The 12057-nt window shown below is 32.9% G+C and overlaps 1 protein-coding gene across 4 annotated transcripts; it reads left to right on the top strand.

The window, feature by feature from the left end:
• Positions 1 to 868: 868 nt before the first annotated feature.
• LOC18609465 (carbonic anhydrase 2-like) lies at positions 869 to 10521 on the top strand. Of its 4 annotated transcripts, none has more exons than XM_018115967.2 (10): positions 869 to 1086; positions 1706 to 1790; positions 6516 to 6580; positions 6846 to 6989; positions 7437 to 7485; positions 8200 to 8316; positions 8464 to 8517; positions 9008 to 9093; positions 9778 to 9883; positions 10007 to 10521. In XM_018115967.2, exons 2-10 carry the CDS (start codon positions 1737 to 1739, stop codon positions 10169 to 10171), a joined length of 840 nt encoding a protein of 279 aa, XP_017971456.1. In that variant the 5' UTR covers positions 869 to 1086; positions 1706 to 1736; the 3' UTR covers positions 10172 to 10521. The 4 variants fall into 4 exon arrangements, with proteins under 4 accessions (XP_017971456.1, XP_007044647.2, XP_007044649.2 ...); XM_007044585.3 differs by having other exon boundaries at positions 869 to 1093; XM_007044587.3 differs by lacking the exons at positions 869 to 1086; positions 1706 to 1790 and adding an exon at positions 5765 to 6100.
• Positions 10522 to 12057: the final 1536 nt, after the last annotated feature.

The following is a 12057-nucleotide window of genomic DNA, read 5'->3' as shown; positions in this document are numbered from 1 at the left end:
TCATCGGAGGCAGTAAAATACGCAATATACTTTTTTTCTTCATCAAGGTTTGTCCCACTATGTTTTTTTTTATAAGGTTTTTAATGAGACAATATTTCAAAAGCGTATTTTTTAAAAGAAATATGTATTCTTTTTCCTTTACTTATATTTTTTTCCATGAGGTTATTTCTTAATAAAGTTTTAATGAGATATACTTTCAATATAATGAACATTCAAATGGGAGTATTATAAATATATATATATATATATATATATATATATATATATATGTGTGTGTGTGTGTGTGAATATCCATTATGTTACTATTCAAGAATTCATATTATGCTAGATAGTCAAGATAGGCCAAATAGCCCAGTGGGCCAAACATAAGAGTGTAATTTAATTTGAACTCTTAAATTTGATTATGTATATTTAGATTTAGATGTAGATTAATTTAAATTAAAATTAAAATTTAATCCATCCTAATCAAATTTCTTAACATTATCTTTATCTTGAGAGAATTTCTTAACTCATAAATAAACCCCTTACCTCATTTATAAATACAAATAAATTTTTTTTATTTTATTAATACTTTTGTCTCATGCTTGTTCTTTCTTATTATATTTCATAATAAAATCATCATTACTCCAAATCAAACTGAAATTGGTCTCGTAAATTGCAATATGTCGTTTTTATGTTGATAAAAACATTTACGGTTAAAATGGGATATAGAGGGTTTGGCGGCTCCTGTCTAGACCTGAGAAATGAGAACAGAGACAAGAGATGGAGCATCAACTAAGAAGCATTTTCCAACATGAGATTCTGATCCTTAATAATATTAAAGGATAGAAGAAGCCCTCGTCGTCGCACATTTCCCTTTCTTTATCTAACGGGAAGCCCTGAACTGACTCTTTCTCCTACTTTCTCATGCCCTGGGCTCTTTACACATTATCCCGATTTGTCCTGGTCAAATGAAATTCCCATCCCACCTTTCCGAATGCAACGCCACCCACCTCCCTTCTTAGACACACAGCCTATTGGAGAAATCGAAAAAGGTGCCCATTGTTGCTGACCTCACTTCCACCCTCCCAAGTTATTTCCATACAAGTAATTGGTACTTTCTCTCTTCAATTCTCTCCCTTTCATTTATTGTTTAAAGTTTGAAGACTAAGTACTAATTATTAATCCCCATAGTTAATGTCAGACAAGGTGCTTGTTGGTGTAGTTGTCTTTAGACTTGGTGAACCCCTTACATGTTCCGTAAACAGACTAAGAAAACAAGAACACGAAGGAATATTGAAAGAGTATGAGAGCGATTAGGAGAGGGAATAAAAAATGTGAATAACTCTTCTTTCCTCTATCTTCTGTTTAGTGATTTGTCCCGTGAGCGTATGCAGGAGCCACCACTATCAATCAAGGGGCCTTACTGTTGATATAAATGGGTCTCTAAATCTTTTCCCCATTTTTAAATTCATTTATTTGTCACTTGACATTATTATTATAATTCTGAATTTGATGACAAGTTTTAGGTAACGAGGTCGGTGGGTGAGTGTGGCCTAATCGTCAACAATGATTATATGTAACCTCTGAAAGTCTCATCATTATTTGCACCTCCACAACAATATTTTTTTAAGGACCCCCCTGAAAGTAACGTCAAAAGTTCATTATTTTTGGATCTCTCTCTTTCCCACTGTGTTCATTAGTTTGAATCTGTCTGATAAAACAGGGGAGTGAATTGAACCCGAAGAGAAAAACCCATGGCTGGAAGATTTAGTAAGTGTATGCTGCTATGTTGTTCGGCAAAGGTCTCGGTAAGATCATATCTTACTTTTGCATTAATCCTTTCTTACCAATTGCAAATGTTTTTTGGCATTTCAATATCATTTTGGATGCGTCCTAATACAAATCATTCTATATATAATTAGATAAATTTAATATAAAATTGGATTAAATCTCAAACTCACATTCGATGGAACTCGAGACTAGGCCTTATTGACAATGATAGTGGCAAGATATTATTTGGCAATGTTAGGAGTTAATTTTTGAAATGCTGGTAAGTAAGTTTGATTTTCTTTGTTTTTGAAATTCATTTTCTTCAAACAAAGACAAGTAGTCTTCTCTTCAACTTATTACTATTATTATTCAAAGATTAGCAAAATGTTGAGACTGGAAAACAGTTGTTAAAACATAAAGCAAGTCTAAGCTGGCGATGGCAAATATATATAAAACTATTCATACTAGGGAATAGTTTCCATAGACAGCTCACCAAGCCCTTTTATATTTGCAATAATTAAAACTGTGTTAATTAAAAAATTAAATAAATCAGCGGCAAAAGTAATCAAGAGTGCAAATAGTAAACTTGCGAAGGGTCAAGAATTTTGAGATTGTGAAAGTGAGCCAATAGTCATGCACTGGCACTACTACTTCAGAAATTAACCTTTGTGGAGCAGGCTTTTCTTAAATTCAACCCTCGGGAGCGTTCTCTGGGGTAGGGCTGAACTGGTTTAGAAAGCTAAAGAAGGATCGCTGCAATTGGTTAAAAGGTTGAAGTGGAAATACTTAAATATCTGGCCTCATTTGGATTAGAAATTTTGACCACTCAATTAGAGAGAATCATAGCGACCATGTACTTTTTGGTCTATGGGTTGCATTCCAATATTACCTCAGTGCTGTGAGAAATATATGGTCATGCATATGCCTAGGTCCATTTTTGAAGCTCAATAATTTATGGTTCAGAATTGTCTTCATTAATTATATTCCTCACTGCCAGTGGTGGTGCTGGAGAAGTTAGCTTCAAGGGAAATATTTTAGTGGCAGTAAGGGGACGTAGAAACCACTTTGTCGTTTCTCACATCTAAATAATGATAATTCAAAGACAACGTTTAACAGTTTTTACGTTGAGATAGTGAAGTCTGTACATGCACCAGTCATTGTTAACCTCCACTTGCATTATAAGAATGTATTTATTATATAAAAAGGAATATTTAAGGAAATTATACAAAATTTAAATCAAATAATAAGAATTATTATATTATTAACAATGATAAATATTGTGATTTGCCTTTATTATAAATTAAGGTATGAATTTCAGTTTTGGATTTGATTTGATTTTATCTTCTTTTAATTTTTTTTTGAATTTCAAATTATTAAATAAATTTATCAAATTTTCCCTTTTCACTAGCATTTTTTTCTCTTTCATTCTACCACAAATTCGTTATTTTTAAAAGGAAAAATAGTTTTTTTAATAAAAAAACATATGATTATGTTTTATGAAGCTTTACTTTCAATCTTAATAAATAATGATGGAAAAAGTTTTGTATTACCAAAACTATTAACACCATCAACATAAATGTAAAATGCTTGTAAATTTGTTTGGCTGAACCTCGATCGGTGCAAAATCATTCTATGATGACGTGCACGTCCCGACTGACCAAGTTGCCAGCTTACTAACCAAAGCTAGCTAACAAAGGCTTTTTTCCGTTACTAAAAAGTAATGAATATATATTTTCATTACTTTTATCATAAACTGATATATGTATTTCTTTAAAAAAAAAACTAAAATCAAGATTTTGTCCACTTCATTTTTTAATTAATTTTCATCTATCTTTTTACTCAATTTAAGGCTATTAAAATTTAAATCATAAATTACTTGAATGTATGTCCATCAACATAATTAATGAAGAAATAGACATCTTCAATATTTTTTAATAAAAAAAGGATTCTTGCTGAGAAAAAATCCTCTCTACTATTTTTTGGTAGTGGAGATATTATTTTATTATAGATTGACACAAACAGTTTGAAGAAAAATACAAGATCAAAATTTATCTACATCATTTTCTCTTTTCTAGTTAATTTTTATCTATCTTAAAGGTAGCAGGATCAACCATCTTCCTTCAAGCACTCAAAATAAGACTCTAGTTGACCAGGGGTTAGTACTCCATTTAAGTTTGAGAACAAATCCTCCATTGCTATGAAATAAATAATAAATAAATAAAAGCCTTTGAATACTAAGAGAAGATAGAAAAGGAACAATCATAAAATTAAATCCTTTAAAGGAGTAGTCAATCATCTTCTTTCTTATACTAGAGTGGTGCACCGCTTCGCGTGGGTGTTAAATATTTTTATTAAAAATAATTTAAAATTACATAATATTATAAATAAAAATAAAAATAATTAAGGAGAAATAATTTGAAATTTAAAAATACTATAATAATAGTTGTAATGATAATTTAAAAATAATTATTTAGAAAAAATTTAAATATTTTCTCTTCTCTTATTAAGCAAAATTTTTTATTTAAATAATTTTTTTTGAAAACATTTGATTTTTTAGATCTTAATATATGCTAATGTTGATATAATCATATTTTGCTAATTACATGATTCTAATAGTAAAATCAAATTCATATTGAGAAAATATAATATTTTAAAAGTAATTATTGATAAGCAACATAATTGATACAATAAAATTATTAAAATAAAATGAATATTTTTTGAAAGTCAAAATAAAAGGAATGTTAATTATACCTATTAATTTTTTTTTAGTTTTAATGATGAAATTTTCTAAATGATCTTCGATTTTAATTAAAACTTTTTTTATCTCATGCATTTAAAATTATTTAGAATTAATCCACCTTGTGAATCTTATCATGTCTCATTAAAAATTAAAAATTAAAAATTTGTTTCACGTCAAACTTGGATGAAATCCACAAATATTCATTAAAAAATTTTATTTTTATATTATATTTTAAAAAAATATATATTTCTTAATACATGAAAGCATTGTTAGCTTCAATTTCCTGTAAACCAAAACACTATTACTCAATGTGGGAAAACCCTCTTCAAAAGCTAAAGAGAAAAAATCCCCTGTTGACAATCCTAATGCAACCGACTCCACAAAAATCATCTCAAAATTCCTTTTTAATCAACTATTTTAATTTAACCACATGCTTGCCTAAAAAACATTTGGTTCATTAGTTGGTGCATGATCTCCCTACTTAAAGAGTAAGATTCGAATTCCCTCATCTCTCAATTATATAAAAAAAAAAATCACATGTCAATAGAAGAAGCCACAAACATGACCAAGTGTGGAAGCCCCTTTTACTTATGTTATAGATTTCTATGTCCTACCCCTTTTTTTTTAAAACAAGAATGCAAAGTCATTTTTCTCACATGTACACTCAGTTGTATTTGACACTATATATTGAACATATTATTTTAGTAAAAATATTACTATTATAGTAGTATTTGAAGTAAGATTTTGCTGATGAACTTAGGGTACTCTTTGAAGTTACCCAATTAAGTAATATATTATCTTAATAAACTTGAAAATTATGAGATATAAAAATGGTTAAATAATAAAAGTCTAAATTATTAGTTATGAGATATAAAAAATTGTTGTTGTGTTGCATCTATTTAATTGTTGAACCACATACAACTTGCTAAATAATGACAATATCATATTCAATAAAATTGTCTAAACCTTTCATTAAACGGGAGAGGAATCTAAGCTGTAGTTGTAGATCTGTGGATAATACCCATAAAAAAATCATTAATCATGAAATAAATAAACTTTTTCCTTTGACCAAGAAATAAATAACACTGTGGCCTAATAAACAATAATAAAGAGATTAATCAATTTCAGTTGTCGTCACCTTCGCAAATCCCACCACGTGGCGGCCCTCCCACGTCGTCTTATTTGACTTAGCCAGCCGGAGCTTCCGATGGACGCTGCTCACTTATTTCTAAAGAGATGTGCCCTTCTTTAGGAATAAGTCGTATTACCATCCGATCACCGATCTTTGAAATTTGAACCAATCCAAAGGACCAGAGTCAGTAAATCCCTCCCTACACCAGGCAACACCGTACCGCTTCTCCTCGTAGACTGCCAATTTTGCTTACCACAGACAAACACAGGCCTAACGCGTCCACCGCTCCTGTCTAATGTAATGAAAACAAACTTTCCTTTCATTTTTTTTTTAGAACTTAACCATCCCCTACAGCTAACCTCGGGTTACTTCATCTACCATGGTAATTAATAAGCTAGTATAAATAGGGCGCCAATCTGTAGCAGAAGCTATAAAGTACCTGATATCGTGAAAAAGAGTGATTATCAACTTATCAGGTTGGTGAATTCTCCTTTAGTTTAGTCCTACCCAAATTCAGAACCAGAAAGAAGAATCTCAAAGTTTGTAAAAGAAAAGGTTCGCAAAGACAATGATTCGTCTTTTACCAAAACTGTTCACAGCTTTTTAATCTTGTTTCTGCGTTGATCCCGATTCAGATCACCTTCATCTACAGCTTCACCTTTCCATTCCTTTCTTTTCTTCTAACTGGCTTGATTTTCTGATTTGCTTTAGTTTGCTCTCTCTCTCTCTCTCTCTCTTTTTCACTTCTCTTCGGCTTTTGTTTCATCGGAGTTAACGTTCATGGATTTCCCGGAATTAATTTAACGTGTCAGATCACGATAATAAATATTTAGAATTGTATCCATTTCGAGAAATAATTGTGAAATTTTGATTTCTTTTTTGAGCTAACAGAAAGAAGAAGACATGGGAAGCGAGTCATACGAGGAGGCGATTGCAGCTTTGTCGAAGCTTCTCAGGTATTACAGTGCTGTCTTTCTAACATCTCTCTTTCCGTTCCGGACCTTAAAAACAGAAAAAGCCAAGGATTTCTGGGACGGTAATTTCGCCATAACTGCCGTCCCTATCCGTCATTTTCGCGGTTTTATCGAACATGGTAAACCGTGTTTTTCAGTTACGTTGTCCGAAACTGGGGCCAAGGTTTGGACCAAACCTGGGACCCACAACCTCCACTGAACTGTAACTCTGAAACGGTTTGGTTAATGTTGGCGTCCTCGGTTGCAGTGACAAAGCTGATCTCCAAAGCGTCGCCGCCGCAAAAATCATGCAGATAACGGCCGAGTTAGAGGCAGCTGCCGACCCCAACCAGTTCGACCCGGTCAAGCGGATCGAAACCGGTTTCCTTCACTTCAAGAAGGAGAAATATGAGTACGTTTATAAATTTACTAGCACCTGTTATCTACCAAAAATAAATAAAAAAAAGAGAGTTATGGAACAGTGGAAGTTTCTCCTCTTCTGTCAGATCGTGGAATCTGCCGTATCGTTTTGGCTTCTTCATGTTTTTATATTACCTTTTATTGAAAGTACCGTAACTGCCTTTCTTTGTTTTCTTCCTTTTCATGTGGCCATTTGTCTTTCCAATTCGACGAAGCGTCATTAATGGCTTTCTGAAAGATATTAAAAATTGAATTGTTGTTACTATTTTAAATTAAAAAGAAAGTGGATTTGGAATAGGTGACAGCAAATGAATTGGCAGTTGCAGACAAGGCAAACAGTATGGTTGATATGGGAAATTGGCTGGCTATAAATATCTATTTTTTAATTATTAGCTTAATTGGAATTGTCTTGCCCTCTTTTTTTTTTTTTTTTTTTCAGGAAAAATCCTGATCTGTACGGTGAGCTTGCCAAAGGCCAAAGCCCCAAGGTTCGTCCTGCTATTATTATCACGCACGGTCGACCTCTTTTTTGTGTCTGTTAGGAGTCCCTTTTTTTTTGTTTCTTATTTTGGATATTTGCAGTATATGAATTACTGAACTGGTAAAAATATTGACCAACCTGTTCAGACAAGATTTGGACTTACTTTAGACGGTGAAAATTAAGCTAATTAGTTGAATGTGGCAACTGCCAGATATTTACCAGAGAATTGTATTTGTTAATGGAATTGTTTCATTTTCGAGTACAACGCAATAAATTTGAACCGAGAATATACTCCACTAAAAACTGACTTTTTTGGCATTTATGATTGCGGGCTTTATTTGACGAAATGGTACGTGTATGGCCTAAGTTTGCACACCTTTTGAATGGTGGGGGAGTGGGGACTGGGGTGGGGAGGAATGAATAGTCAACCGGTTGATTTATTTTTCCGTGCTACTGTTAGAAAGATAGTGGCTGTCTCTTTTTTCAGATAAAGAGTTTGACAAAAGTGAATTAGCAGTTGCTTTTACGACTTGTTTTGTTGTCATTTTGGGTGCTAAAATTATGAGTGAAAGTTATGGGTGGATTCAAGGAGTTGGGCAATATTTTTATCCATGAATCTTTTATTCTTTCAACAGTCATTACTGCTATGCAATATGAATGGCGAGCATAGTAAGCTAAAACTCATATTTGTTTCCCCTGTAAGCAAATCGTTTTTGTACAGTTTTTGGTATTTGCTTGCTCCGACTCTCGAGTCTGCCCCTCTCACATCCTGGATTTCCAACCAGGGGAGGCTTTTATGGTCCGAAACATTGCCAACATGGTTCCACCGTATGACAAGGTTCGCCTCCGTTACATTATTTATTCTTCACGGGGTTTGGCGTTTCAAGCCGTCCTCCAGTTGATATGAATCTTAATATTTTCACCAGTTTACTATTGATATTTCTAATGTATTTTATATTAACTTGATTTGCTTTATTTACCGCAGACAAAATACTCCGGAGTTGGTGCGGCCATTGAATATGCAGTCCTGCATCTGAAGGTGAACATAGTACTATAATTTGACTTTATAAGCACGATTTGCTATTTCCCTTTTTTTAATGATAGAGCATGGATAATGTTTAGTGGATGTTGACTCTTTGGTGGGGGCAACGTGACTTCTAGTCACTAGGCATGCTCTAACTCTCTATGAAGTATTAAGTGCTTACCGACCAACTTCAAAGAGATGCACTGATTCCTTGTGCTTTCTATATATCAATCACCTTGAATTTGCATCAATTGCTGGCTTCAATAATCGGTGTAGTAATTGCTGATGTATCGGTTCAACTTTTGAATTAATTAATTAATTAATTATAAACGGATTGAAATATGGAACAGTGCAATAATGAATGGTGAATTCAGTATATATATGTTTGTATATACTTTGTTAAGTGGTGTGAGCAGCTCTTCTGCTTTTCTTTCAACGTTAAAGTAGCTTTCTTATATTTCCCCTCTTGGAATTGGATGTGTAAAAGAGAATGTTTGGTGTGCAGGTGGAGAATATTGTGGTTATTGGACACAGCTGCTGTGGAGGTATCAAAGGGCTCATGTCTATCCCAGATGATGGGACCACTGCTAGGTCAGACTTTTATCTTTGTGGCATTAAAGCAAAGCACATATTTAAAACTCTGCTTAAATCTTGCAAGTGCAGCATATACTTTATATTAAGGAACAGATTAAAATAATCAAAAGGTATTTTAGTATTTTTGACCTTTCAGTCTCAGAATCTCAATAGTTCCCATGTGATATTCCAGTATACTCTTTATCGTGAATTATCAGTAACTACTATATAAGTTGATAAGTGCGAGGTACCACATTCATGGAGGCATCTATAAAGGCGAATAAAGCCAGGGGGAACAACTTTTGAACTTTGAACTTTCATCTTGCTTTTGGAATCGGGAACATACCAATGTAAAAATGTGGATTCCACATCATTCCTTTACCAATCAGGTCTAATATATCCTGCCAATGCAAGACGTTATGGGGTTTATATATTCATATATGTAGACTTATTTAAATGGCTGCTTCTCTATAGCTTTTAATGCCCTGTCTTCTCTAATTTCATTAACAGAAGATGTTTAGGACCTTTGTCTCTAAATATGGATCAACAGTTTTCTTGTAACAGGGCCATGGACTTTAAGTTTTAGGCCTGATTTTTGGGCCCCTTTCTCTCCTTCTTCTATAGAAGGATGCCTAAACAGATTTAAGACAAATGAAGATTTATATTTCATTTTCATTTATGTTTGACTTTTGAACTTTGCAGTGATTTCATTGAACAATGGGTTAGCATCTGTGCACCCGCAAAGACTAAGGTGAAATCAGAATGTAATGAGCTAAGTTTCTCGGAGCAATGCACCAACTGCGAGAAGGTAACTCACATGTCTACTATCATAACATTTTTTTGGCACTCTTAAACAATAATGAGCAGATCGTTTATTTTTCCTTTAACGTTTGATATTCTTGATAATGTTTGTGTTCTTAAATTAATGCAGGAAGCTGTGAATGTATCTCTGGGCAACCTGTTGACATATCCATTTGTGAGAGAGGCTGTGGTGAAGAAAAGCCTTGTTTTGAAGGGCGCACATTATGATTTTGTGGATGGAAAGTTTGATCTCTGGAATCTCGACTTCAACATTACACCCACTTTAGCTGTATGAGCAATTTGCAGTTTTCCCATTAAAGTAAAAGCTCATCTTGATTGCTTTCCTCGCGTGCTGCTTGTATATTTCCTTATGAATACCATTCCCAGAGAATAAAAACAGTGGACGGCTCATATCTTGGTCCACTTTGTCTTTAATTTCCTCCGTGAAAGACGAAAGGAAAAAAAAACTCCCCTTCTGAACTCAAAAAAGAAAATGTTGAGTTAAAGAGTTGGGTTAGCGCAAGAAGTTGTTTCTTTCTTCCGAAGCATAATAGAATGTTTTCTCCCATTTTTGTATTGACCAAGTTAATGACGACAGAGCTTGAGAATGAGTATTGCATTACTGTTACTATTTTCTTTGGATAACTGATCTTTTTCTCGACTTTGTAGTTGTTATTCTTGAAGAATAAAGGTACATCTACATATGCGTAGGTGAATAAGAATCTTGCTTCCAACCTTTGAAAGGACATTTTGAAACAGGGAAAAAACAGAAAACTATGAAACAGAGCCTCCCTAGATCATTGACTGTACTTGTGATTCACTTCCTTGGTGGCGGCACTTAAAAGCCTATTTTGGAAAACTAAATTGCCAAAAAAAAAGTATATAATTATAAGTGATGTGTTAATTCCATGGCATTAGGCCAAATTGATTACATTCTTTATTTTCATTCCTTAGATATATAGCATGTTTCATCTTGAAAAGAAGTGAATTATTAAAGGAGAACACCTTTTATAATTATAGGGTACTATCCCAACATCAATAACATGTTTAATGGATAGATACATATACACACATGGGTGGTTGGGAGGCTCCTTTAGTCCTTCAAAAGAGAAAGAGGAAAGTGATTTGCCTCTTTTCTCACTTCTCAGTAAGGGAACATGTAATTGTTGCTTCAAATTTATAATCTAACACAAGCTTGCTGACATTAATTAGTCTCTTGTAATCTTGTCGACCCGGATCATTCAAGCAATAATACTCATTGCTAAAAAATCCAGTTTTATAGACGGATTTTTCCGTTGGTAATATCAATTATCGACGGAAAAATTTGCCGTTCGTCAGTCAACAATACCGTTGTCGGTATTTTAAAATTTTGTCTGAAATATCACAGACGAAAAGTTTCGTCGGTATTTTCGTTGATAAAAAATTTGATCTGTCGACTGAAAAATTCATCGGTGATGTAAAAAATCCATCAGTAATTTTCGTCGAGAAACATACCAATCAAAAAATTTATTGTTGGTACATTTGTCGATAATATACTGATGGATTTAGCGGTAAATAATGTGTTGGTATTTTATCGACGGATTTCCTACTGAATTCCCAACGAAATTAGCAACTAAAATTTTTGACTTGTTCTGTCGATAATGGGTACTATTTCGTCGATAATAAAGCAAATTTCATCAGTAAAAAAAATAAATATGTCGATATTGAAAGAATTTCGTCGATAATAATTAATTATATATATATTTTTAATATTTTATATTTTTTGTATTGAATAATATAATAATATTAATATATTTAAAATAATAATTTTGTTTGAAAAATTACTCCAAATGTATTATATAATGAACAAAACACACCAAATATTTTCAAAATTAAAAAAGAAATGTTCAAAGTCTATGAAAAAAATTAATATAAAAAATCTATAGCACAATGAAAAGGAATTACGATTGTCTATTGGCCAAATCATGTGGAAGGGGAGATTGCTGTTGTGATTGAGGATGAGACTGCTGTGATGATGAAGTCTCACCAATTGGATTTGGAAGCCTCTCAAGGATAACCTTCATGATGGACTTAATATTGGACATGTTAGTCTTCAACTCCTTCACATCGGTCTTTATTTCTTGACAGCCTTCTAGTTCAGATGATGAAACTCATGCAGTAGCAACATAAGGCATTAGACCA

This window comes from Theobroma cacao, chromosome 2, assembly GCF_053813885.1.
Source record: "Theobroma cacao isolate CCN51 chromosome 2, ASM5381388v1, whole genome shotgun sequence".
NCBI lineage: Eukaryota > Viridiplantae > Streptophyta > Magnoliopsida > Malvales > Malvaceae > Theobroma > Theobroma cacao.
Note: the sequence above shows the minus strand (reverse complement) of the source record. Positions and strands in the feature narration are given on the sequence as shown.